Raw genomic sequence first — 27,572 nt, 5'->3', positions numbered from 1 at the left:
AAGTAGACACTATAGTTTGCCTACCAGTCTGCACATGTAGTATGTGCTGAAAGCAAATCAGTTATCAGTCCTAAATACATTTTAGATCTCATCTTTCTTATGCTCTGTACTGTATACCTCAGTAGAATCATTTTAAACTTTGCCCTAGTTATAATGGCAGAAATTACAGAAAAAGTTATTGCTACATATTTCTTGTGTAAATGTTTGTCTTATTCAGTACCAGAGTTAAGCTATTGAGACAGGACTATAGGCATTATTATAACTATAGATTCGTTCTACCTCCAGAGATTTGCAGATACCAGAATAGGAAGGTGTTATATAATATTAGAAACCATTATTACTGCAGTAATTTACTTTAAAAAGGACTTAGTCTGTTAGTTTAGAGGTCTAGCTCTATATCTGCAATAGAAAATGCTTAAGATACTGTGCAACCATATGACAATACTTTCTTCATCCACAATCTGATATTACCTAACTTGATATTCAAGACTACTCGAAATGGAGGTGGTACTTCTGTGGCTGAAGGTTGCACTAGATTTTTATTCTGTGGATTTGTATGATTGTGTTTTAAACCTATGTGAACCTCTGACATCATACTATTTTACTTGATACTGTAATTTGATACTTCTGTTCCCAACAAATTTGTGTATGCCACAGAGCCATTTAACAGCAATGTCTGGTTCCCACTGTCAATGTAATTTTGTATTTTGAATGTAAATGTATATTTATTCAGTTTTCTTTCTGTTGTTATTAATGAAACAACCACAATAAAATAAATTTATTTGAAACTTTCTTCAGAAAAGGAGAGTTTTTAGGTAGTCACTTAATTTTTTTTTTTTTTTTTGGTATGTCCTAGAAGACTTTTGGAGATGAGTGGAGAGTGATCATTTTTACTTTTAACCCAGTTCCTTTATTTCAACTATTAGAGATGAATTTTTAACCATGAAAGTGGAACAAAGTAACAGCTTAGGTCTTACCAGAAGAAAAGAGACTGCTTAAAAACAATGCAATTATAATTAGCATATGAGATATCATATGTTATATGGTGATTAATTCATAGTAAGATTTCCATCTGTCTTCTGATATGGTAAATAGTTATTTTGGGAAGGAGAGGGTGGAAGAGGTAGGCCAGAGTTACATCTGTTTAGATCCAAGAACTTACCATTGTGAGAGACATCTCGTTGAAAGTAGTTGGCATAGTAATTGGTTTTAATTAGGTGGAAGGGGCCTTGAATACTGTAATGAGATGGAGCTGTGCAGCCATTGGATTTCAAACTCATTAACCTGTTGATCTTTACTTTCATTTGAAATTGTGTTTGAAGTCACTTTAGAGAATGAGTAGGAAACATTAAACAAGCATAAATACTGAAGAAGGCAAAAACTAAATTAATCAATGTCCCAGAATAAACTCACGATGAATTTACATGCCCTATTTGGTAAGCTTGTGCAGCATGTGCTCCTATACTTTCTCACTTCAGCTATGTTCATGTGTTTGAATATCTGCAAATAGTTGACATGGAATGATAGACATTAAAGTTTTTCAGATGCTGAGGCATCTGTATTCTGTACATGAACAAACAAATTAAGACAGATAAATTTTGCTTAGAATATACTGCAGGGGATTGTCGTAAATTGAATAAGTGTTTTCTAAGTGTAATTTGTTACTAATAATCTAATTACTTTTCCACTGAATGTTTTGATACATTCATTTTTCCACTGAAATATTTTAGCAGTTAAAACATAGTATTTAGCACCCTGCTTGAAATTATTTTGCAGTAATAATGTCACAGCTCTAGTGCTTAGTTAGACCAAACATCATCTTAAATTCTCACATTAGAGAATGTGAGCGTGAAACTAAAAAAAGAACCTTTTCAACTGACTGCTACAACAAGCAGGAAGTCATGTTTGTTTTTAAGTGTATAGTATTTTTCTTGATGGCACAGTGCAGCTGCAACCTATTGGGGTTGGACCTGATGATCTTTTGAGGTCCCTTCCAACCCCTACAATTCTGTGATGCTGAAATTAAGCAGTATCCTTTTTTTTTTTTTTTTCCTAAATGTCAGTGATACTTTATGAAGTCTGAGGGTCTGTCTTAATTCTTAATAGGATAATAATGAACCAGCACCCCCTGCTGCAAAACACATGTACATCAACATTTTTCATCTAAGTATTCATGAACCATCCCTGAAAATTCTGTAATAACTTCAGTCTTCCATGAAATAGGAAGTCACAGTTAGAAAAAAATCTATTGTGTGTTAGCTAGGTTGTTTTATGAAAGCAAATACTTAAAAATTAGTCTTCTCTGGAACTCATTTTGGTTTGAGATTATAATTTGATGTATTTACTTTGCATTAATATATGATTTTCTCTGAACACACTAATAATTTGCTCCATTGTTATTTTATTTCTTCTATTTTATTTGTGGGTAGTTTCTCTTTTAAATTTAGTATGAAACATAATATTTGCAACACCTATAAAACAATTTTATAAACTTACAACTCATCCATTTGGTGTAAATGAGGAGTTCCACAACCAGATTTATACCTGTAGGTGACAATAGCTACTTATTTGCAAATTTGATTTAACTGTACTTCTGGAGGTTAAGCAAGCTGGTAGTGATATGTTGTAACCTGGCATTAGCAACATCACATATAGCTTCATCACTGTTACTAATGGCAATTTTGCAACTGCATTTGATACCAAAAAAGTGAGTGAGTACAGGCAAGGTATTGTACTGGATGTAAAAGTTGAGTTCTTTAGAACAAACGCTATTTACCTGCTTTCATAGGTATGATCTTGTAGAATGAAGCTCATAGTAAGGACAGATTTGAAAGAAAGGTCTGAAATATGTAACTTGATAAAACATTTTATGCTCCTATTGTTTAAAATTAATTTTGTGTCAGGTACTGGAGTCTCCATATTCTTTTGCTAAGGAAGATGGTGGACTATTCTTAAAATCATTACATTTGGATCTAGATATAACATGGTACAAAATATGGTTGGACTCGATGATCTTGAGGTCTCTTCCAACCTAGACAATTCTGTGATTCTGTGATTACCATCATAGCTGTTTAGTTTTCGATTTTTTTTAAATTTATTTTTTATGGTAGCACTTTTGAAAGAAAAAACATTTCTACATAAAATTTCTATTAAAATGATATATTTATTTTTTTGAAATATATGAAATTTTGGATCATTCCATAGCATATTGGTGGGTATTTTTCAATCTAGGAAGCTTTGAAGTTGGTAAAGAATACACTGTCTGAATATATAGTGAAATAAAAGCTATATAAGTTGTCCTTTATGAGAAAGCATGATCTCAGACTATCTGAAAACCCTGCCAATAACTGAGGTCCAAAGCATTCACTAAATTTGTGAGCTGGGACTTTAGACAGTAAGGAAAACAAAGGAAATTAAGCAATTGCCATTTTTGTCATAGAAGTTGGAAGAAACTGAAGATAACCCAACAGAGAAGGCTTGACTCAGTCCTTGAATATTTGTGACCTGATTCTTCTCCTTTAAAAAAATAGGATCAGCTTCTCTGTGCTTGTGTTTTAAAAACTGTATATTATCTCGACAGCAAGGTACCAGTAATTGGATATAGTCACTGATTTAAAACAATTATTGATATGTCAGAATTTTTTTTTTTTTTCAGAGAGTATCTCAGGTTTCAAATATTTGGGAATTTTGAAGAGTTTTTTTTTTTTTTTTTAAATAAATAAATTTTTGAAAAGAGAGTTTTCAGATGACTATTACTCAAATGGTTTCTTATGGTAAAACAGAATTGTGCTGTTTAAATGCTGGGATAAATGTTTAGGATACGGAATGCTTGAAATATGAAATACTCATAAAATTTACTTTCTTAACAATCAGTTTTATTTTAAATAAAAGTATAAGATACATGATGAATAATCTTAACTTTGTGAAGCATAGGCATTTAAAACTGAAACATAGAAGTAGTGATCTGTGCTGGAGGAGCTGAGCTTTGAGCTTTCATTTATATTGCATTTATTAAATAAGTGCCAAATAATTTAATATGACCTTGAAGAAAATTAATAACCTATTATTTCCTATATGCTTGAATGTTTCAACTGTAGAGGATTTGTGCATGTTTTTGTGAGTTTCAGTAGCTGCATGAACCTTATGCCTAGCTACCTAATAATTTACGTGATTATGTACCTAAGTATGACAGCTAAATTTACAGCTATCTGTTGAGGTTAGGTTTAGCTTATCTACCGTCCCTCCAGTTGTGATGAATACTCTGACATTTGTATCATAATGTATGCATAATAGTTACAATACTCTAGGTGAGATTTTTCATGTTTCCAGGAATGGCTCTGAAGGAGAATTATGCCTGAGAAATTCTACACGTGAATGTGGCGTCTTTCCTTTTTCTGTTCTTTCCTCTACTCAGTTGTTTCATAAAGTCTTTATATCTATCCAGAGTAAAATTAGGCGTGTCAGGAGAGAGGGTCTAATTTACTCATCCTGTTCTGTTTTTAAATCAGGTGAAGTACCACCAATGAGATGGATAGTGAATTTTGACCGAGATCTTCTAGATGGTCTGGTATTGGCAGCACAGCTGGCAGCTTATTGTCCGTACTTGGTAAGGACTTCTCTTAATATCATGCATGTTTTATACACAGGGCAATATTAATTAAGTGGATTTACTCAGGCCTTATTTTCCTTTGGAATTGTTGACTTGTATGGTTTTTAAAAACAAAATACCATTTAGTGAGTGCAGAGTGATTATTTTTCTCTTCTGATTTTCTGAAAAAGTGATTACTTTTTCTCTTCTCTGGTATATTCTTAACAGAAAATTTTAGTTCAAAATTTAGATCTTATGGATTTCTCAAAGAATGAAAATGCAAACATACTAGTTTTGCTGAGTGGAATATGAAAAGTTTGATTTCTGTATCTTCCCTAGATTGCTACTCACTTTGTAAGGATGTATACTAATGCAAAAACTCCTGCACAGTTTCTGCACAACTGTTTGATACTTGTGAATGCTATGCACGCTGTCAATCTGACTATAGACATAAAGGTAAATGATTTTATACCATCTTTACTCACATACTTTGTTTTATTTTTGATTTTTTTTTAACTTTTATAATAGCAATATTGTATATCAAATTGAGATGAGATTTCAGTGAATCAGTTTTATTCCATGATGTGCTACTGTATGATGGAAATCAAAATACTGCTTCATATAAATACACTTAATAACAAGTAATTTCCATAATTCCTTGATTTGTAGAACTGTATAGATGAAACTAGGTGATTATAACAAGACTTATTAATTTCAGTTTCTAGCATCGAAAGCACAAAATGAAAGACTGAGTAGAATTTATTATTAACATTCTAAGACAAATTAAAAATATATATAACAACAATCATCCTGCACTTAAACATAAGAAAGAGTGGTAAAAATATTCATATATATAAATGTCTGGTGGCATTTAGGTGACTCTATCTAAATCATGCACACTCATGAGTGTTCTGTCCCAGGTTTGTTCCACACTGAAGTCAGTACCCTTGGACTGCTGTTGTGAAAGCCATCAACCTCTGCAGTCCTTCACTGGGATTCCTCCTGTGACATTGATGTTGTTTGTTAGCTCTGCATTAATCTATAGTTCACCTGGGATCATTTTTATATGTTTGGTAGCACACCTCACAGCTCAATTCCATCAGTTTAAGCTCTGTTACCTCCAAATTTTCTGTATAGCTGATTCACTTCTCCTTTGCTCACTTATTGATTAAAGTCCTATCCTTATCAAAATTAGTAACAACTGTTTCAGTTAAATTTAATCATCATCTTAATTTGCAGAGTGGTTCAGTTTCCATCATGAGCAAAATGAATGTCAGGGACTGTGATGGGCTGAGGTGGGTGTGGGGCATGTTGAGCTGGCTAGAAGGACAAGAAGATAGATATACATAGTAGATATACATAGTAGATGTGTACATGTACTATGTGTATATGTATATATGTACTATGTATATCTATGTATACATAGATAGATATACATAGTAGAATAGACATAGTATTTGTCTGTGTACGAAGAACCTTTCCAAAGGAATGAATAGTATTAGGAATCAGAGACGGAGGTGTGGTGATATGAAAGGAAGCCCAATTACAACTTTTTTTTTTCCATTCATAGAATTGTGGAATCATTAGGGTTGGAAAAGACCACCTGGTCCAGCCATCACCCTGCTGCCAATGTCACCCACTAAACCATGTCCCTAAGCACCAAGTCCAACCTTTCCTTAAATACTCCCAAAATTAAGTGTTTCTGCCTGGGATCGAACCAGGGACCTTTCGCGTGTGAGGCGAATGTGATAACCGCTACACTACAGAAACCTGCCTAAAATGTGATTTGCAGTGCAAAATTAACAATGCTGTTTCCAGTTGTACTAGCTGTTTTTCTGCTACCACCTCCTGATATTTATAGGCTGTTATAAATGTCCTTGCTATTACAGGCCAAGAAAATCCATTTCATATACTTATAACTGACAGGAACCATAAGAAGACAATATAGGTATAATCTTGAAAATAAAGGTGTTTTTTGGTTCATTTTGTAATATGAAAAGCAGCCAGTACAGCACATGAAGGCAGAGGCTGAATGGCTGATAAGTAAAAGGAGTTAACCATATTCAAGGTGGAAGCAGAACTCTAGGACATGCAGTTTTAGTGCACTTAGTGTGTTTTAAGACTACAATGTAGTAATATGATTAGTTCACCATATTTTTAAGGTATTGATGTTTTTGTAGATGGGAAAGTTAATCTCTGTATATATTAAGAATTTAAACAAAACTATATAATCAGTCAACACTAGAAAAAGGAACAGATCTCAGATCTTCAACATCTGCATTTAATTGTAGATTAAGGTGTGGTCTAAAACCAAAATATCCTGGAAAGTAAAACAATAGAGAATGTAAGGAATACTTCTTACATAGGCTTACTGGAATTCATACATACTTTTCCAAGAATACTGTAGAAATTTCTTAAACTTGTTCTTCAGCAGTAAAAGCAGCAAAATACACACATGCATCCACTTGCTGAAGTGTCCTAGTTTGGGATTTTTCTCTGATAGTCCTGTTTCTTAAATTTAGCAAGTTAAAATGTTCCAACAGTATTGGCAAAGTTCTTGACTATCAGGCAGTCATTACTTCTGAACTTTCAGCACAGTTTTGCATTAATTAATGCAAAAATGGTGGTGACAGTGCAAGCTGTGACATATATCAGGTCTAGAACAGATGGCATTTTCAATCACTTTAAAATCTAAGATTCTGTAATAATAAATTTAACTGTCTGGAAGACTTCAGCTGCAAGCTTAAATGATACATATCTCTAATGGGGTTCAAGGCTTTTAAATCCTCTTAAGGATTAAGATATAGGTTTAAGATATAGTACTTTTGTCAAGCAATTCTTTGTTTCCACTTTCTGATCATGACTGACAGTTCAATCCTGGAGTATTAATGGTGTCTTTCTATGTATTTTTTTCTTTCTGTTTGCTATTTTAAGTTCTAAAGCACTTCGATTTGAAGAACATCCAATTGAAAGTAAGATAGGATGGTGGATAACAGTGATTTGCTGGAAATGTACGTAACAAGGATAGATTAGGAGAGAGGATGCTGTGATAGGGGATAGCCAGCAGAGGATCCTAATTTGCCACTGACATAAAACTGAGGCCAACAAAAATTTGGGACCAAGTGAAATGGAGTATATTTTCAAAAAAGTATAGAACATGTTGTGAGTAAAGTCAGAGTGTTAAGAAGCTGAAAATGAATGTGCCTATTCTGCTGAAACACAGAGAGGAATTCATTATAGCTGTGGTGTAGAACACAGTGCAACTGGGCAATAGCATGACCAAATGAGGAAGAAAAGGGGGCACAGATGATAACCATAAGATTTGAGTGTGAAATGAAGGAGAGAAGGAAAATGGTGTCAGCAGCCAATGGAGGAAAGGAATTTAAAATTTCTGGAAAATCTTTGAATTTTTCCTGCAGTTAGTCTACCGGTACACCTAGAAAGAAAACTTCCTGGCTGACACTAAATGCTACACTCGTACTTCTATTGTCTTCATTTTGCTATACTTTAGTAAGAAGCCATTAGTTTGACAAATGTGAAAACTTCTTGACAAGACTAACTTTAAGGAAAAGCACTCTTTTGTAATTCTTAGTTACTTGATTAAAATTTTTATGATACTGCAAAGACACAGATAGAACCCTCTATCTATCTGCCAATCTGTAACACAAATGCAAATATCTTGGTTTGCCTGAGATAGGAATCTAATGTCGATGTGCTGTCTTACATACAGAAAATAGAAAAGAGCTTAAAAATCACTTTTATTTGTTAGTGTAGCAATTGCCTTCTCGTATATATCTTTATTAGACTGTATCTTACATAGCACCTCAACTAGGCTTGAAAAACACTTGAAGAGAGTTTTAAAAGACTGAATCTTCCTAAGCATCCACATAAAAGTATATAAACAAGCATATGCTTTGATCTGTAAGCCTAAAAAATCAGAGCAATAGATAAAGAGCATTTGGCTGGAACTCAGCTTTATTGATAACATGGATAATATAGTTGATAATATGGACACTCCTACAACCTTCAACATGACAAAACAGAAGACTACTTGGAATTTACCTAGTGAGGTGCTATACAAGGTGAATTTAATATGTATGTAGGTTAAAATATGGTAAGGTTTTGTCATTTCTAATGTATCTTGTCAATTTTCTCCTTCCTATTATATTGTGTACCAAACAAAACAAAAGTTTGTGTGCTGTAGTACAAAGCACATAGAGCACATTATTGCACGTTTAATTTGCAGGATTACAGACATTTCTTTTAATTAGTGCTGAACTGTACTCAATGATAAGTCTATGAAGTTGTCTTCATTTAAGTCATCTTTCATTAAATAATACTTATCCTGTAGGAAAGGGCCACATTCCTCCTCTGCTTTTAGTCCATTAGCCAAGACTCATAATCTTTTCCACTACTCAGATTCTCCCCCCCCACCCCTTTTTTTTTTTTTCTTTCCCTCCTACCCTTCCATGTAATGCTTTAGGGTATGGGGACAGAGAGGTTCCTCTTCCTAAAGCAGACATTAGGAGTCTATCTGTTCAAGGAGCTCCTTCTGGTTTCCTTGCAGCCTTGCTAAAACATGATTTGCTTAATCATGTTTTTGCTTAAATGACAGTCTTAGAGTCATCAAATGACGTAGGTTGAATGTTATTTAGACTTAATCACTCTCAAGGCCGTGAGGACACACTGACTACTGCTCAGCAGCCCCATAGGGCTCCAGCACCTGCACAGGCCCAGGACCCCACATCAGCCCCAGGGCTGCCTGGCCCTGCCCCACTCTGCCATGGGCTCACCCACAGTATGATGTTCCAGCTGGTGCTTGTTTCAGCTGTGACAGTGTTCTCTTAAGATGCTTTTACAATTTTTACACAGATTCAGAGAGAGACTCTATATATGCTTGGAAGAGAAGTCACAGAACCATAGAATATCCTGAGTTGGATGTTCATGAGCGCCCACAATCCTCATCCAGTCGACCATCTGGGTCCACACAGGGCCACTGAAATACCAGACCATGTGTCTTGAGGGCACTTTCAAAATGTTTCTTGAACTCTGGGAGGTTCATTGCTGTGACCACTGCCCAATGGAGCCTGTCCCAGTACCTGACCCCCCTCTGGGTGCAGAACATTTCCCTAACCCCCAGCCTGACCCTCCCCTGTCCCAGCTCCATGCCATTCCCTTGGGTCCTGTTTCTGTCCCCAGAGAGCAGAGCTCAGCACCTGCCCTTCAGCTCCCCTCGTGAGGGAGCTGCAGGCTGCCATGAGGCCTCCCCTCAGCTTGCTCTGCTCTGGGCTGAGCAAACCAAGGAACCTCAGCCGCTCCTCATACATCTTGTCCTCCAGACAGTTCACCATCTTCGCTGCCCTCCTTTGGACACTCTAATGGCTTTACATCCTTTTTTATACTATGGTGTCCAAATCCACTGAGGATTTCTAGGTGGATAGAAGTCATGTGGTTCAGGAAGACTCGTGTTGAAAATAGCCTATAACTGGGAAAATATTCAAGTGTACTTAACCCTCTAATGATTTTCATTTAGGCATCAGCTTGTAGCTACACTTGGAAAAGGATATCTAATTGGTACTCTTTTGGCCCATAGTCTGAGCCAATAGTCTGCTGTTAGGTTCTTATTTTGTATAAAGGTTTTTCTTTGTTGAATATTTGCTTTAAGCAACTGAGGTTTTTTACATTGTGTTTGAAGAAGGTGGCTCCACTACAGCTGTAAATTTTTGCCCTTTATACCCTTTCACTTCACAGAATCATTATGTCAAAATGTAGCTTTTGCTAGCTGAAGTAAAGCTTTGACAGTTGCTGGTCCATCAGTCATTAGGTAGAAGCAGTTAGGGAGTGGAGCTGTTGTGCTTGGATTGATGGATCCTTTTGCTTTCTTAGTGCTGCTGTCTTAGGAGTTACATCTCAGTCGCTGTTTTATAGTCCTATGTTTTACGCAATAAATTTCAGCTAATATTGCATTTTAATAATGTCAAAAGAAGAAAAATCAATAAGCAGTATGTGCTCTAATTTAAAACTTTTAATAAATTGGAAAAAAAAATATAACTCAGACTATAGTGATAGCATAAATACCTGTACATCTCTTTTGCTGTCTTAAAGACATGCATAAGAGACAAAAAAGGTACTCATAAAAGTAATGTGGAGGCTGAAAATGTGGTCCTGTGAAAAGGACCTCCTAGTTTAGAGAATAAATATTAATATATAGCAATATTTATTATTCTAAGAGAGCCCTGGAAATTTTAATAGTTTGTCAGTAAGTTTTAAAATTTCCTGAAAAAGTGGGAAAAGAAAATTAAATTTATACAATGTTATCCTCCTAGATTGCTATTTAGAGTAGTTGTAAGATCCTAAAAAGTTACAGTGGGAATAATATTCACCCATGAACCCATGTGTTTTCTAGAGTGATTCTTTTTTTTTTTTTTTTTAATATAAAAAAAAATGAAGTGTTTAAATATTTTGCAGAGGTGGTGGTGCCAAAAACTGGAGTCTTTATTCAATATTATTCACTTTATTTAATGGCACATTTTATTAGATGGACTGTATTTATTTATTTTTGATTTGTTGTTAATCCTCACTATACTACCACAGCTGCTGTCACCTGGCAGATTTCAGTTAGAGTTGCACTTCTCTAGTGAGAGATCTCACAGTACAGTTTCCTATAGCAAGTCTATAGCAAGTCTTTTCTCTATACCTATCTGCTTGCTGATTTTCAAGTCATGTTACAAGGTGTTCTTTATATAGCTCTGTTTAAGGGAAGTAGGTGCACATAGTACACACATCTTTTTCAAAGTATTGCTATATTAAAAGAGTCTCAGTTATGGGAATCCAAACAAAGTGTCTTAAATGGAAAAACAAAACAAAACAAAAACACTTTTTAATAGGATGACCTTCTAATGCAGTGTTTTGCTGCTTAGATCTACTTCCAGGTGTGTACATTTTTCTGTAGGACTTGACATTTAATTTAGCAGAGAAGTTAACTGTAATTGTAAAAATGGAGTGTATTATGGACAACTTTATTATAATAACATTATTTTACAAGATACTATGCATGAAATTTTAAAATACTTAATTAGCCTGATTTAGGAGCTTGTTGTTTAAATCTGTGGCTGATCTTTCCTGCCTGTATTTATCTGGGAAGCCACTCCCATCTTCATTATTTGATTAGACTTCTGTCTAATCAAGTTCACGTGCCTGGTGGAAGAGTTTATACTTCTCTTTCCAGTGATTTACTAGAATTTCTGAAGACTAAAGCTTTGACCTGTTTTGCAGTTGCTGAATATTTGGTAATTATTTCTTTTTGGTTTTCAATACTAGGCCACTGACATCTGTGATCCAAACCCAGTCATGATGCTTATTCTGTGTGTCTACCTATATGAAAGCCTCCCTCACTACTTACCTAAGGAGACTATAGAATTTACAGGTGCTCTCCATGCGACTGTTGTTAAACAGGTACTGATACCATTGAATTTAGATCTGTAAAAGAACAATGTTAAAACATGCTGCATGTATATATTATTATTATTATATTATGTATATACTGCAACAAAGAATGAGTGTCATGTCGTTTGACTACTAAATGTAGAAGAGCGAAGAATATTTTTCTCTTCAGGATGGGGATGCTGATTTCTGTTTTCCCCCCTGTGCTTATGAGCACAGAAAAATCTATGAATTTAACTGGTTTTTGGGATAAAGATAGAGAGGAATAAGAGATTAATAGCTGGCATAGGTATTACATTACAAAAGAAGTACTCAGAAAAACAGGTCAGACAGTCTGTGGGACATCTGTGCTTCTTAGGGAGAAAAATGATTTGCACTGTTATTTGAAATACTTTCTTATTTTGTGGTATCCTTCATTTGCATTTTGAAACCTAGCTGAAGAACTTTTATGTGCTTTAAAAATGAATAAAATTTGGCTAATTTTGTTGTTGTTGTGATAGGTGCGTCTGAAAAACCCTAGCATTAAAACTTTGGTGTATAACGCTATTCTTGTGGGAAGAGATGCTGATGACTTCTCATTACCTAAAGGAAACACTATCGTCATTTCTTCCAAGTAAGTAATGATTTTAGTGTTATGAATCACAGAGCTATATGAATCACAGAATGGCTGAGGTTGGGACGGATGTCTAGTCCAACACCCCTACTCAAGCAGAGGCACCTAGAGCAGATTGCCCAGATGACTTTTGAGTCTCTTCAAGGCGGATGACTCCATAACCTCTCTGGGCAACCTGTGCCAGTATGCCATCACCTGCACAGCGCTTCCTGGTGTTTGGATGGAACCTCATGTGTTCAAGTTTGTGCCCATTGTTTCTTGTCCTGTCACCGGGCACCATGGAAAAGAGCCTGTCTCTGTCTCTGTCTTCTTGGCACCCTCATTTCCATTTTTTATATACTTTGAAAAGATCCCCCTGAGCCTTCTTTTCTCTTGGCTAAACAGTCTGAGCTCTCTGAATTTACTTATAGGAGAGCTTCTCCCATCCCTTCATCATATTTGTGGTCCTCCACTGGACTCTTTCCAGTATGTTGATGTCTGTCTTTTAGTTGAGGGCTCAGAACTGTACCCAGCACTCCATGTCCAGCCACGCCAATGCTGAGTAGCAGAGAAGGATCACCTCGCAACCTGCTGGCTATACTTTACCTAATGAAACCAAGAATATCGTTAGCCTTCTTAGTGGCAAGTGCATTGACTCATATTCAATTTGGCATCCAGCAGGAGCCCCAGGGCATTTTCTGCAAAGCTGCTTTCCAGCTGGGTAGCTCCCATCATATACTGTTGCCTGGGGCTATTCCTCCTTAAGTGTAGGACTTTTTACTTCTCCTTTCTGAACTTCATGAGGTTCCTGTCAGACCATTTCTCCAGCCTGTTGTGGTCTCTCTGAATGGTAGCATGACCCTTCGGTATATCAGTCACTCCTCCCAGTTTTGTGTCATCTGCAAATTTGTTGAGGGTACATTTTACCTCATCATCCAGATCATTAATGAAGATGTTGAACAGGATTGGACCCAATATCGACTTCCAGGGCACCCTGCTAGTTACTGTGCTCCACATAAGTCTAGCAGTATGGAAATGGAGCAAGTCTTTGGAGATACAACTAATTTAACTGTAGTGGAACACTAGGAATGTGTTCAATTAAAAACTGGGCTGCTTGGATCTGTTGTTCTTATTTTTTTCCCAACTAAAATTGAAATATCTCCTCTGAGTGTGACTCATGTTTTTCACATTAGTGAATTATGGCAGTATGAACAGGTAAAAAATTCTTCCTTGTAAGATTTTGATTTTTGTTTCCTATTCTTAATTGAAACATGACAGGAAATTTAAGAGATCATGACACAGATTTGACAGTAGTGTTAGACTACTACTTTTTACCCACGTCATCCCTCTGTTGCAGCTGCAATGTCATTATTTCTGTCTTAAATTTCTGAAATACTTTGTCATTTAAGGATTTCAGAGAGACTTAAATTTGGGAAAACTTTAGTTTGTTAATATTTTTGCTAGCAAAAATATGCATAATATGTGCCTGTCTTTTGCATTTTGTTTATGCAGTACATTTTGCTCTTTCTATGAAGCATGGCTTAAGATTAGATGCAGAAATATCACAAATTGTTTAAGTATTGAAGGTAAAAGGGATGTAGCAGTGACTCTGGCAGCCAGTTAAGAGTTTTTAAGTTTAGACTGCAAGTTTATATAATATACTTCTTTGAAGATGAAATGGATTAGAGATTGTAAAATGGTAAACAAAGGTCAGCATTTGAATGAAAGTAAGCCATGAAGAAGAAAAACATTTTAAACATACTGTCAAATTCAAGACTTAACATAAATACAGTGCTTTTTAAGGTTGACCAACATTTCAATATGAAATAGTGTGACTATCATAAATATATGCAAACGGAAAAATAAGTAATGTTATCAGTGAGCTGTGAGGCTTATTTACTTTGGTTTTCTTTGCAAGTTCTTCATATAAGAATTAACATAAGAATGTAATCTTAGAAAATATCATGTGTTTCCTGAAAGGTCAATATTGTAGCTGTTTTTCACTTCACCTTTAAAAAGTAGAAGAAAAAAAAATAAAAAAGACAAGTAAAAAGTAAATATGTACAACCTCATGAATGAGCTGCTTGGCACTATATATAGCTACAGACATTTGGGGAAAAAAAAAAAAAAAGCATAGCAATTTGAAAAAATGCAAAGCAAAACATAGCTTTTGGAAATGGCAGTCATCCATTGACTACCACTGCAGTGATTACCATAATATAATCTTGTGCGTAGTCTTGGCCCCCAAATGTTTTTTTTTTTTTTAATTAATATCTTTATTAAAAACGTGATGGAATTGTTTGAGAACTCTAAGCATTGTTAGGTTTGGTGTGAGTCTTGCTGTTTCTTTATGTTAGACCATAATAAGGTATGTGGTTTGGGAAGTAATAGAAATGTGAATAATAAACCTACACCTCTATTTTATTATGTGTAGACTTACTGTTTTAAGTGCTGATTTATTAGGAATAAGTGTTCTTGACTAATCCTGTTTGTCCTGCTGGGTGAGCACACTTGGCATAGAAGATTCTGTAGATGAATGCCAAGTCTGAAGGAACTCTCTAGGAGAGATTAACTGTAGGAAAACTGATAAACTAACAGATCGGGGGAAAAAAAAAAAAAAAGGTGGAAAGGTGAAGGGTGACAAAGAAGAGAAAGAAAAGTTACCTAAATCAATTAGGAAGCAGTGATGTGTCATTAGATAGAGATGCCATGTATTTTAAACCAATAGTGATAAAGTGGTGGAAATGTGTAATATGTGTCTGTCTGTATTATCAGAGAGGCATGACGATGTATGCTGCAGTCCACTACTAGCTGGAGAAACTTGTCAATGGCTGTCATGGAGTAACCATGGCCAACTGCCAGACACCCACCCTGCTACTCCCCCTCCTTAAGAGAAGATGGGGAGAAAATTACAAAGTTTGTGGGTTGAGATAAAGACAGGCAGATTGCTTAAGAGTTGTGACCAAAGTCAAAACAAAAACTGATAAACAAAGATAGAAGTTATAAAAACACCTTATCTCCTTTCCACCCCCTTCTCCCACACCTAACTTCACTCCATCCCCCAACTCCTTTACATTCTCCCACCACCACTCCTGAGTGGCACAGGGGAGACAGGGAGTGGGTGGTTTCAGTCTCCTTCTAACAGTTCCTCTCTCCAGCTCCTTCATCTTCACATTTTCCTCTGCTCTAAGGAGTCTGCAGTCCTGCAGAAAAAAAAAATAAATTAATTAATTCCAGCATGAGTTCTCCGTGGGCAAAAGTTCTCAGGATATCCAACTACTCCAGCATGGGGTGCTCCATCAGCTGCAATGTGGAATCTGCTCCATTGTGGTCCTCTCCATGTTCTGTAGGGAAATAACTGCCCTGGTACCTGGAGTATCTCTTCTCCTCTTCCTTCTCTGGCCTTCATGTTCCCTCTACTGTGTCTCAGCCTTTTTTCCCTTGCACCTCAGCCTTTCAGATGATTTTCCCGTTTCTTATATATGTTTTCATGCTGGCTCCATAATGAGCTAGCTGGAACTGTCTGTCTGACACAGGGCAGCTCCTGGTCTCTTCTCAGAGAGGCTACTTCTGCATCTTGCTGCTACCAAAGCCTTGACACCCTATATCTGCCAAGAATGAATATTTTAAGTCAATTGGCCAAAGTGAAATTGACTTAAATCCTAAGCATCTGGACATTGGTAAAATCTTCCAAAGACCATACTGTTTTCCTCTGGCTTTTGAGGTGTGTCAGAACATTATCGGTGTAGCTGACTATCAGATCTTGCATATAACATAATTAATCTTTGATTAGAGGTTTTCATTCTCTAGGGCAATTCGCTATGCCATATAGATTTGCAGTTTACAACAACAATAGTGTGAATGTCTCTGAGCTCTATTGGGTGGTGCAGACAAACCTATAAGCCACTCATTCTGGGTACCGTAGCAAGAGAAGTACTGAAGATGACTTGATCAGTATTTAAAACTACCTTCCTGGGAAAGGGACCTGCTTAACTGCAAAGAAAATAGAACAAAACTTTTTATAAAAACAGCACCTTAAACCTGGAGCTGTACAAACTCAACCTGGAAGTAGTGAAAGTGATAGCTACCGAAGGGAAGAAAAGAAACTCTTACTTACAGAAACTCTGTGCTTATCAGATACAATTGAGGGGTGATGGTTGCACATAATGGCCTGCAACTACTACAGACTGTGTTATCTAGTTGTTTATGTTGGCCTTAAACTTTGCCAATTTGACAACTACAAATAGTTTTATTTTTTATCTTTATACATAGAATTATAACCAATAAAAGAGAGAGAGTTTGGTTGCTTGAAAGATGTTTTTAGAAAGATGATTGTCCTGGTTTGGGCTGGGATAGAGTTAATTTTCATCCTAGTAGCTGGTATGATGCTTTGTTTTGGATTCAGGATAAGAATAATGCTGATTACGCACTGGTGTTTTAGTTGTTGCAGAGCAGTGCTTACACTATGTCAAGGCCTTTTCTGCTTCTTGTACTTCCCTGCCAGTGAGGGGGCTGGGGATGCCCAAGAAGCTGGGAGGGGATGCAGCCAGGACAGCTGACCCACACTGGCCAAAGAGATATCCCATGTGGCATCATGCCAACAGTAAAAATGGGGGGAGCTGACCCAGGGGGCTGCCATTGCTCAGGAACTGACTCATTCTATAGATCTATAGTCATCCTTGCTGCAATTTGGTGAGCCTTTTTCAATTTTGCTAGATACATTTTTGAGGTAAAGAGGTGCAAACAGGAAAGGCTCGAGCCCTTTAGAATTATCCTTTGGATGGGATTTGGTGGCCTAATGATATTCTCTTTGATATTTTCTGTTTCTTTTCTAATTATTCCTAACACTTCATTTACTTCATTGGATGTTTCCCAGCACTGTGCTGGTGTTTTCATGAAACTGTCTGTCACAAATCCAAGTTCTTGCTGGTGAGTTATAATGGCTTGGACAACATTGCTTTATGGCAGCACAGGGTTGTTTTCCCTGTGTACATCTCTTTACATCTCTGTATGCTGTAAATTTGTTGTCTAGTCTCATAAGGTCTTCAATCTTTGTGTTATTGATCTTTGTCCTTACAACCTGAAGCAACTTAGAACAACAGTAAGCTTTCTTACTTTCCAGTTGTCACAGACGCTCAAGGACTCCATTAATGGCCTGTCTACATAGCAAGAAGTATTAGTTCCTAAATTCTGTTTCTTTCCCTCCTTTTCCTTCTTTCCTGAGTCATAGATACAGTCTCCGTCATTCATGTCTGGTTATTTTCCTTGTAAGTCTAAAGAAAGGGACTTTGTTAGAAATAGAACTTAATCATCCTTATTCATGTTCTTGTTGAAATTCTTTGATGAACTTCCATAGGCTTATAAGGGAGGACTACATTTTGCAAATATTGACTCCTACCAGGTAGATCTCATTTTTGCAGGTATTGTTTATGTTCTTTTATTCTTCAGAATTCTTTGCACTATACTGTATGTTATAGGCTCGAGGCTTAAAGTTCTTAGATTCTCCCAATCTTCCTGAAAATATTTTTCAGATATCGGTGCTGTATTTGTCACCATCCAGTTCTCAGGTTCCAAGGTAGTTTTAAGTGTTTATTTATTTATTTATTTATTTCCCTCTGGGTCTATCATATGAATGAATTAAAGAACTTCCTGGAAGGTTTCCTTGACAGTAGTTGCGATCAAGGAACAAATCCTGTCACTACTTCCATGGAATCATAGAGTAGTTCAGAAAGTACAGTAAAGATCATCTAGTTCCACCACCCTTGCCATGGGCAGGGTCCCTTTCTACTAGACCAGGTTGCTCAAAGCCTCGTCCAACCTGGCCATCAAAATGTAGAACTTCTGCCATCACTGTGATCATTCAATTTACTTGTATGGATATGTGCATTGAGTTCACTTAAAAAAGCAGCTGCTGTTACCATGGTTGTGAACCAAATGTAAATTAACTTGATGCCACCGAAAATGTGGCATGCTGATTGCTATTACAAGTCCTCTGCTTCACAACTTCACTGTGAATATGAATGCACATACAGTATGTAACAAGCATATTTCACATACCACCAGTAGTTGTGTGCATCAGCTTTAGAATTTCAAATTGGCAGAAGACCAGTGAATCACACAGAATTTTCCTCTGCCCTCTATTTTAATTATTACTTTTTCTCCAGTTTGCATGGTTCCTGTTAATCATTTAATAGGGAAGGCTGATGTGTCCTGGGCAGAAGCTTCCTTTCAGTATTTTCTATCTCTTCCAGAAAGACAACAAATAAATCTACAGATTACAATTATAACACTTTCCTATATATTTTTTTGTATTAATTTCTTTGAAGAATTATTTGAATAATCCCAGTTTGTGTAAATTACAAAATTTCAAGATTTTCCTATCATTTATTGGCTTTGTACCATCTCTTTCATATGGTTTGTTAGGAGACACACTTTAAAATTTCTTGAACTATATAGATTGGCATTACAATTAAAGTATAAAACAGTAGAGTTTTAGCTATGTATTTTGTGATATTCTACTAGAAATTAAAAAAAAATCTGGCCATTTTTCTATTTGGGGAAAGCTCTCTATGCTCTGGTCTTGTGTAGAAAGGCAGAATATTTCTATAATTTACAGTTTTCTGGCTTTTAGAATGGTCTTGCATGCTAAAATTTTTTTGACCTTCCATTTTAAGATGTTAATCCCAGTACTATAGAATGATTTTGAGAGCTTCAAAGTGAGAGCTTCAACCATTAAACTTTTGTCTATTAGCCTTGCTTTCATTGCAAGACTAATGCAACTCAGGTTACCTCATTCCCATATAAACTTGATCTGTTGCTTATGCGAGTAAACTTTTTTTTTTTTTCCACCTCTAAAATATTCATCTTTGCCTAATTACTCTGAAGGTTCTTTTTCTCAATTCTTTCTGTCTTCAGTGGGGATTTTATTAATAACTTCTAGATCTGCCTCACAGTATACATAAGAGGATGTCCAGTTTTTTAACATACAAAATTGTATTCAAATAGAGGAGCATAAAGTAAATCAGTTGTTAACTTAAGGCAATGCTATAAGAGAACTTTCTCTGCTAGTGTATGGGAAGAAAAATCAAGCTACATGCTGAGGGCATAAAAAGCAATAAGGATTTTTATTATTCTTTTTCAATCCATATAGTTCTTTTATTAGAATGTTTTACGATGCTCTTAAACAGGAGATTGAACGACAACAAACTATTACAGAAGAAACAAGTGACTTTCTAGCCACCTTCCCTTACAAGAACTAAAATACACTCCTGAAGTGACATTTCTGAGTCATTCCCGAGTCACGATTTTGTGCCTGATTATTTAAGGGATTATTGTTATTATTTTGCCTAGGAGACAAACAAGTATAAACGTGGAATTCACTAGTCGTTTTCTGCGCCCTGCTGAAGCAGTTTTGCTACTGATCTCAAAGAGAGTGGGTGGAATAGGTGGTGCTACACTGACGTTCTCTCTGAAATCTGAAGTCAAGCATATTGAGCCTGCTGTAAGTCTGTGTATGAGATTAATATTGTCACAAAAAATACTGCTCAACTGTATGTTGTATCAAACAAAAGTGAACTGAGGTAAGAATAAAAAGGTCAGTTACTATCAGCGTTTGCCTTTGACCTATTAATATTCATGTTTCCTATTTTAGCCTTTGTATGTGTAGAGAAAGGTCTAGAGGAATATCTAAGATGCCTAAAGATGTAAATCTCGCATAGATATGGAACAAATTAAAAATTTTGGAGCTGATTGCCCTGAAAATAAATCTGGACTTCTTTCAGCATATGAGTACTTTTGGAAATTCCATTGCAGAGATGATGATACACCTCTTCAGCTTAAGAGCCTAAATGTCTTCATCTGACATTTCATTTGCCAGATGTAGGTGGATAGCTAACGTCTGTTAGATGTTGCTAGGTTTATTTGTGCTTTTTAATTTAGATGGTTGTTAGATTTAAGATACACCCCAGAAATAGTGAGAGCAGAGACAGGCATGCTTTCCAGCATTTGTTATCAGCCATTCTTTAAGCAAATCTGGCTAAGAACCTCTCCTGAACTGAGATGGAGTTTGAGTCACCTTTTTTTTTTTTCTTTTTTTTCAATGGCAGTTTTTATACCATAGCAGTAGACATTAATGTTAGAGAGGAAGGTTGGGACAGGAGGAAAAAAAGGAGAACATGTCAAGCAGATAGTTTGGTTCCTGTCCCTGTGCTATCATTTTGAAGAGGATTTACAAGGTGGTGAAGTTTAACATGTTTAAAATGAAATAGTCTTTAACTCTACTGGCAACAAAGATTAGCATTTTAATTATGTGAATTCTGTAGTCATCAGTGGTCAAATACTTCTTGTAATATTTTCCTTGTAGTATTTCCAATGCACATTTTTTTTTTTATATTTATGTACTTTTTTGTTCTCTTTTAGGATATATTAAAATGCAAATCCCCATGTTATGAGCTGAAGAAAATTGTCCTAAATGTTACTAATCCCTTCAGAACTGATGGCATATTCAGGTAGACAATGCTATAAAGACAAGACTATACTGATTATGCTGTTTTATTTACTCTTTCTCCATAATTTTCATTTTCTATTTAAAAATGTAAAACCTTGAGGTTAAATGATAGGGATTTACATTAGCCAAATTGTTACAAGCACTGTGAAGTGGAAGCTATCATAATGAATAAAGAAGATAAATAAGTCTTAATTGAAATCCATCTCAGTGTAAGCAATAAAGCTAGAGCTTTAATCAAATGGAGTTCATGAACCTTACTTGTATTTTTGTGTTTGGCTGAGGTCCAGCAGAATTCCAGAGAGAAACATGCCATGTTAATTAATAGTTCGTTATTTTTTCCCCCCAATCTCCTTTATCCTGCTGTTTAAGTTATTAAGCATGCAAAAGAAAAAATATGCTTTTGCCTTGAGGCTTGCATCACTATCAGTTAATCTAATTTTTCATTTGTATTCATCATAGATGTAACAACTACAGAATTATAAATATTTTTGTTAATACAAAAGGCATAGAATACCCGTTTGGAATCTCAGTTTATGTGATGTGACTCCATATTTTGTTTTTAAACTGGAAAGCTACATATGGGTTCATATAGTTCATTTATTTACAAGTACATTTTCTATGACATTTAAACTTGTGTTATTGATCTGTTTAATATGTTCCATAGGCTGTGAATTAAATTTCTCTTTCATCCACAGAATAGGTTTGATATAGGTTTAGAATAGGTTTGATATAGCTATAAAGAGAATTATTTTCATTGCTCCAACAATGTGCCCTGGCATAACCTCCTGTGTGTGAATCAGATGAATTTGTTTAGTTTGTCTTTTTTTTTCTCAGTCACTGAGGTGGTCATTCAGGCTTTCTATATTCAGTTCTATCATTTAAATAGCTCTCAGCAAGAATAGATTAAGGTGATTAAGTAGTTTAATTTTGTATATAGCGTTCAACAGCTATATGACAACTATGTGAATTAATTATCAATTTGGACCATATTTGAACCAGTAATCTACAATTAAAGATTCTTTGAATAATTTTGCCAAAGTTTTGAAAAATATCTAGTGTTCCATCAGGGTGAGTATTGCTTATTTGCAAATAAAACTAGGAAATGCACTTGTGATACCAAGGAAGTAACCTTACTACAGAAAAGAGGGATGAAAATCTTAAAACCTTATGTATAAAGTAGTACTATTTAAGAAAAAGACAAATTAAAAAGTCTCTTTATTCTTGTGTCAAATAACATATGGTGGCAAATGACATATATTTCCAAAAGCTGTAAGTTATGCAGTCTAAACCAGAAATTAGCATTCTGCTATTTGTTAGGTGTTACTTGTTTCATCAGCTAACTATTGTCACCTTTTTTTTTTTTTTTTTTTTTTAAATTTCAGAGCTTTTAATACTTATGTATAGTTAGATATTTTAAAAATTACTGTATCTTAGACTGATTATGGAAAGTTTGTATTAAGACAAATTAGTTGAATGCATGTAAAATAATCCATTACATTGTGAAACAGCTACTTTTTACCCAAAAATAGAAAAGGTATTTATGTATTATGAAATACTACAGTAACTAACCATTGGTATTATTATTTTTTAGTGGCAGATTAAAATCTTGGGCAGAACATCAACTAACACTGTGATTAGTTGATTAAGATTGTGACTGTTGAAGAGTTTGAATTCAGCTCCACAGCTGGGGCTATGCTAGCTGACATTAGCTTCTGTATTTTTACTATGCACTCTGTAATTTTCCTTCTGTTCTTACTGTCCTTTGTGAGTACAGAGAAAATGCAGAAGTCTGGCTTCAGATGAATGAATTCAGTGGCTGATGCCATGTAACAGAAGTTCTACAATGATACCAAAACCTAGTTCTTTAATAATGACTAGCAGTAGATGAGTGGATTATCCATTACCTACAATGGAAATAATGTGTGCACAATGTAATGTACACAAAAGGAAAGAAGAGCATAATCTTCTAGGAAAAATGAAAGTGAAGCATTTGTTCATGTTTAATTAGGGAAATGACAATTTCCTGTATCTTCCTGTATCTTAATAGATTCCCACATTCCAAAAACAAACAAACAAACAAAAAACACTTTAGGTCTGTTCAAATGTAAATGAAATTATTTTCACTCATTTAAATTAGCACAGAACATAGCATAAATTATACTTTAGAATAGTTTTTCCAATTTAAAATATGAATATCATTTGTCTTGAAAAGCACATTGTTCTTGTTTGTGAAATTTTCTTTTTTTTTTTTTTTAATTTTTGAAAAAAGCTAGATTTTTTTCCTCATTCTGCTAGTAAAATGTAGTGTTTAAGTGTACTTGCCATATTCCAGGGTCATTTTGCTGGAATCCACAAGTTGCTTATCTCAGCCAGAACAGATATATCAAGCCAGGCAAGTAAAGCAAGAGCAAACATTCAGGTAAGTTTTAAATTGTAATTACTAATTATACTATAATGAGTTGTACAGTTTCATTAGTATTACATAGTTGTGTGTAGCTGTGTGCATACCGGTTGTAAAGAACTACAGGCTGAGAAACGGAAGTATGGTAGGACTGTGTAACATTTTTGAAATACCTTACAGATAATTTATTCAAACAGTGGAGGAAAGACAAATATAGTATAAAAGGTAAAAATGATAGTAATGTGCTAACTAGAAGAAGTGTTATACGAAGTAGAATTGAAAGGTGAAATATTGGTGCTGGGACAGGGGCAATCATGGTGACTTAGGTGACCGAAGTGTTGACAGAAAATATCAGTAAGACTCCAGTTCACCAGGACCTGAAAAAGAGAAGGAATAGTTCTGAATCTCAGAATGAAGACTGTAGGTGTATTTGAAGGTGTAACAATGGGATCACATTTTTAATTATAAGTAGGCAGTCTAGAGAATTCTAATTGTTCTGAAATCTAAAATGTTACAGGATAAGTAGGCCCCTGCAGATGCAAATGAGGATGAGGGGATATTAGTGCAGAAATATTGATATAAGTTAATATAATTTTGTGTCTAGACTTTATTGCTTAAACAGACTAGGGACAGATTTTCTAGCATAGGCAATGTGGAATGCGAAGGAGAGTTCAAAATAAGTGTGGTAAAGGTAATAAAATGTCAAAGACTGAAAAACAGTAATTTGGAGTGGGAGTCAAGGAGAAGTGTATCATAAAGAAGGTTCTGTGCTTAAGACAACTTACAGTCCGAAAGCAGGTATTTCAGTCTTCACTGTCTTTAATTGTTAGACAGTGAGATAAATACCAAGCTGTTTAGATGAACAGGCAGTAATCTTTAGGGGCATTGCAGAGGAGAGATGTAGATTAGAACTGTTCATAGTCAAGGTTAAAGGAGAAACAGACAATCCAGAACAGGTATGGCAATCTTTAGGGTACTCTTTTGAAATGGTTCAGCATAGAGAAAGGATGACCACAAATGTCTAATACTATTTTTGGAACTTACCAGATGTTATGAATTGTACTGTTTCAATAAATGTCCTTTTAATAACTCTATTTTTCAGCAAAGGACTAAAAGTTTTAATTCTATGCCTATTTAGATTCTTCATTCGCATATTTGGTTATTTAGTTACAGAGATCTGTTTCTCTAGCCTTCCATCACTTCAACTGTATTTAAATTATTTATTCATAGATAACATTCATAAATATCAGTTGGAATAGTATAGTACATTAAAAACAAAACAAAATGAAACCACAAACAACAGAAGTCAGCTTACTGGAAAGATAACCAATGTGTAACCAATCAGATTTCTTCTCAACAAAAGAAGCAGGAACTAACTTTTAAAATACACCACCAGCAGCCCTCTCACATTGAATGTGAAGAATACTCCAGCTCCAAAACATTATCAAGAAAAATACTGTAGCTACCAAAACACTATTACATAGATATCAGAGGTGGATGCTTTTGATGCTGTTCTGTCCCTTGTTTGTGTCCTGTGTGCTCTGTGCACTCACAGCCAAGCTACATTTACCAGCTGTGCTACAATAATTGAACATCTAGCAATTAACCTCAGTGTTACAGAGGCTACAGATTGTACTAGTAAATTATACTTTAAGGTATCAGAAACTATTGGAATAGTTAGAAAATGCCTTTTCATCTGCATAATTTATCTTCAATAAATAACACAATCTAAAAAATTGTAATTGTAGTCATACATCTAGACCTAACTCTCATTAAAATTGATTTGAGGGCAGCTTAAGTCTTTAGAAAGCTCCAGTATTGATTTGCATTTTATTGATCTCCAGTATCTGCAAACATATGATTTGATGTTTCTTTTATGTGTAAAATCCATTTAGATGCTCCTTTTAAGAATGATTGTTTCTTGAATGGAACATAACAAACTTCTGACATTTGTCCTAAAAGTTACTATTTTTACAATATATTACTGATCAATACGTAGATTATACTGCAATCATTTTTTATTCTTTTGATAAAATGTAGAAAATGCCTTCTACAAAATGGGGGCCTGTTGGTTCTACAAAATGGGGGCCAAGTGCTCTCTAATTGTAACCTTATCATAACATCAGTGCTTACATTTTAAGTAATTGTGTCTGCATGATTTATATCCTTTGCATGCTTCAATCCTAACATCTTGAAGTTTCAAGTGAGCCTACCCACTAGATCAGGTTTCCCAGGGCTCCATCTAACATGGCTTTGAGCACTTCTAGGGATGGGGCATCTACAACTTCTCTGGCCAGCCTGTTTCAGTGCCTAGGAGTAAAGAATTTCCTCCTAACATCTAATCTAAATCTCTCCTCTTTTAGTTTAAAACAATTCTCTCTTGTCCTATCTCTTTCTCTCTATGTCTTCCTGGAGCCTTCTCTTCTTCAGGCTGAACAGCCCCAGCTACCTCAGCCTTTCTTCACAGGAGAGGTGCTCCAGCCCTCTGATCATCTCTGTGGCCCTTTTTTGGTCCTTCTCTAACAGCCCTGCATCTTTCTTGTGCTGAGGGCCACAGACCAGGATGCAGCACTCCAGGCGGGGCCTCACAAGGGCAGAGCAGAGGGGAACAATCCCCTCCCTCCCCTGCTGGCCTCTGTTGATGCAGCCCAGGACGTGGTTGGCCTTCTGGGCTGCAAGTGTGCAATACTGGCTAATGTCAAGCTTTTTGTCCAGCAGATCTCCCAAGTCTCTTTCCACAGGGCTGCTCTCAATGAGTTCTTTCAGTATATCCTCATGTCTGGGACTGAGAGGTGCAACACCTTGCACTTGGACTTGTTGAACCTCACTGTGTCCATGTGGGCCCAGTTCTCAAGCTTGTCCAGGTCCCTTTGGATGGCATCCCTTCCTTCTGTTGTATCCACAGAATATTGCATATAGCTTCTTAGCATTGCTTACTTTTTATTTTAACCAGGGATAATGCCAGAAAATCCAAATATTTTGAATTTTATGTATTTATATATTTGTGTACTCCTTGTTGTAAACAGTTCCATGCTTCAAAGAAAAAGGTACACTGAACAGAATACTTGTATTTACTTACTGATCTGATGGAAAAAAAAAAAAAGATCTAAAAGGGTCTGTTGTGTCCACGTCTAATATAGATTATGAGATGTTATATCTGTTGTTTAAGAAAATGTGGTTTAGAAATATAGCTAGGAGTCATCACAATTCTGATTAATATTTGATATGTTAGAAACTGATCTATACTAATACACTACCTTTTTTGGGCAGTTCCTGTTTTACTTCCTGTCTTAGTCTTTGTTCTGAGATCACAAACTAACCCACAGAGTGTTGAAAATGGCAAATATATATATGAGTTTTCTACTCAAATGTTTCAGTATTTTCACTGCACTAGTAAGCTGTTGTATCCTTTCTAATAAACAGTTTGATTCCTTTTGTCTTCTAAAGTTTATTGATGAAGTTGCTGCTGTATGGACTCGAGATTTCCCTGTGGTGGCTGACACCTCATAGAATCATAGAATATCCTGAGTTGGAAGGGACCCTTAAGGATCATCACCTGTTAGTTTTCTTTTCACATCAGTAATATGTAGAATCTGGAACTGGAAGGAACTTAAAAAGACCATCTGAGAAATTCTACTCCAAACTCTAATACAGAAAGCAAAATAATTTTCCTTATGCAAGAATCTATTGGATAGAAAGTGTGGTTTATGGCTTGCATGGGCCAATGTAGACTGCAGAGATGTTTTTTACTTTTGATCCAGACTTGATTTCTGGTATGCCTGCTAATATGGCAAGCCCAGCCTCTTTGTGGTACTATGCAGGAAGAGGTAACTGGCAACTCAGAGATGATAGCTACTGAACTGTTTCTTACTGGTGACCAAGTATTTAAGTAGTTTCTAGTACAAATTTGAACAGATTAGACTAAACCACTGTTAGAATCAGTTGGAAGTATTCACACCTGTTGTTTTCGTTGACTCAACTGGGTTTTGTTACCAAACAGTTGAGAGGTACCCTCGTAAGCCAACCCTCACATGTAACATAC

The 27,572-nt window shown here is 35.6% G+C and overlaps 1 protein-coding gene and 1 non-coding gene across 5 annotated transcripts in view; one reads left to right on the top strand and one right to left on the bottom strand.

The window, feature by feature from the left end:
* The window catches only part of CFAP47 (cilia and flagella associated protein 47), a 300,169-nt gene that overhangs the window by 74,231 nt on the left and 198,366 nt on the right, over positions 1 to 27,572 (top strand). For all 4 annotated transcript variants that reach the window (XR_005262638.2, XR_011804865.1, XM_038173027.2 and 1 more), the window contains 7 exons: positions 4,509 to 4,606; positions 4,928 to 5,044; positions 11,909 to 12,043; positions 12,532 to 12,644; positions 19,974 to 20,124; positions 21,042 to 21,130; positions 23,462 to 23,548. Coding sequence is in view for 2 of the 4 variants with exons in the window: in XM_038173027.2 (XP_038028955.2) it covers positions 4,509 to 4,606; positions 4,928 to 5,044; positions 11,909 to 12,043; positions 12,532 to 12,644; positions 19,974 to 20,124; positions 21,042 to 21,130; positions 23,462 to 23,548 (790 nt within the window). In the remaining 2 variants the exon portion in view is untranslated. The remainder of the gene's footprint in view (positions 1 to 4,508; positions 4,607 to 4,927; positions 5,045 to 11,908; positions 12,044 to 12,531; positions 12,645 to 19,973; positions 20,125 to 21,041; positions 21,131 to 23,461; positions 23,549 to 27,572) is intronic.
* TRNAV-CAC (transfer RNA valine (anticodon CAC)) lies at positions 6,286 to 6,358 on the bottom strand. Its single transcript has one exon. It is a non-coding gene; the product is annotated as a tRNA-Val (tRNA).

The sequence above is a fragment of the Anas platyrhynchos genome, chromosome 1 (genome assembly GCF_047663525.1).
Source record: "Anas platyrhynchos isolate ZD024472 breed Pekin duck chromosome 1, IASCAAS_PekinDuck_T2T, whole genome shotgun sequence".
Lineage (NCBI taxonomy): Eukaryota > Metazoa > Chordata > Aves > Anseriformes > Anatidae > Anas > Anas platyrhynchos.
This window is presented reverse-complemented; position numbering and strand designations above follow the sequence as displayed.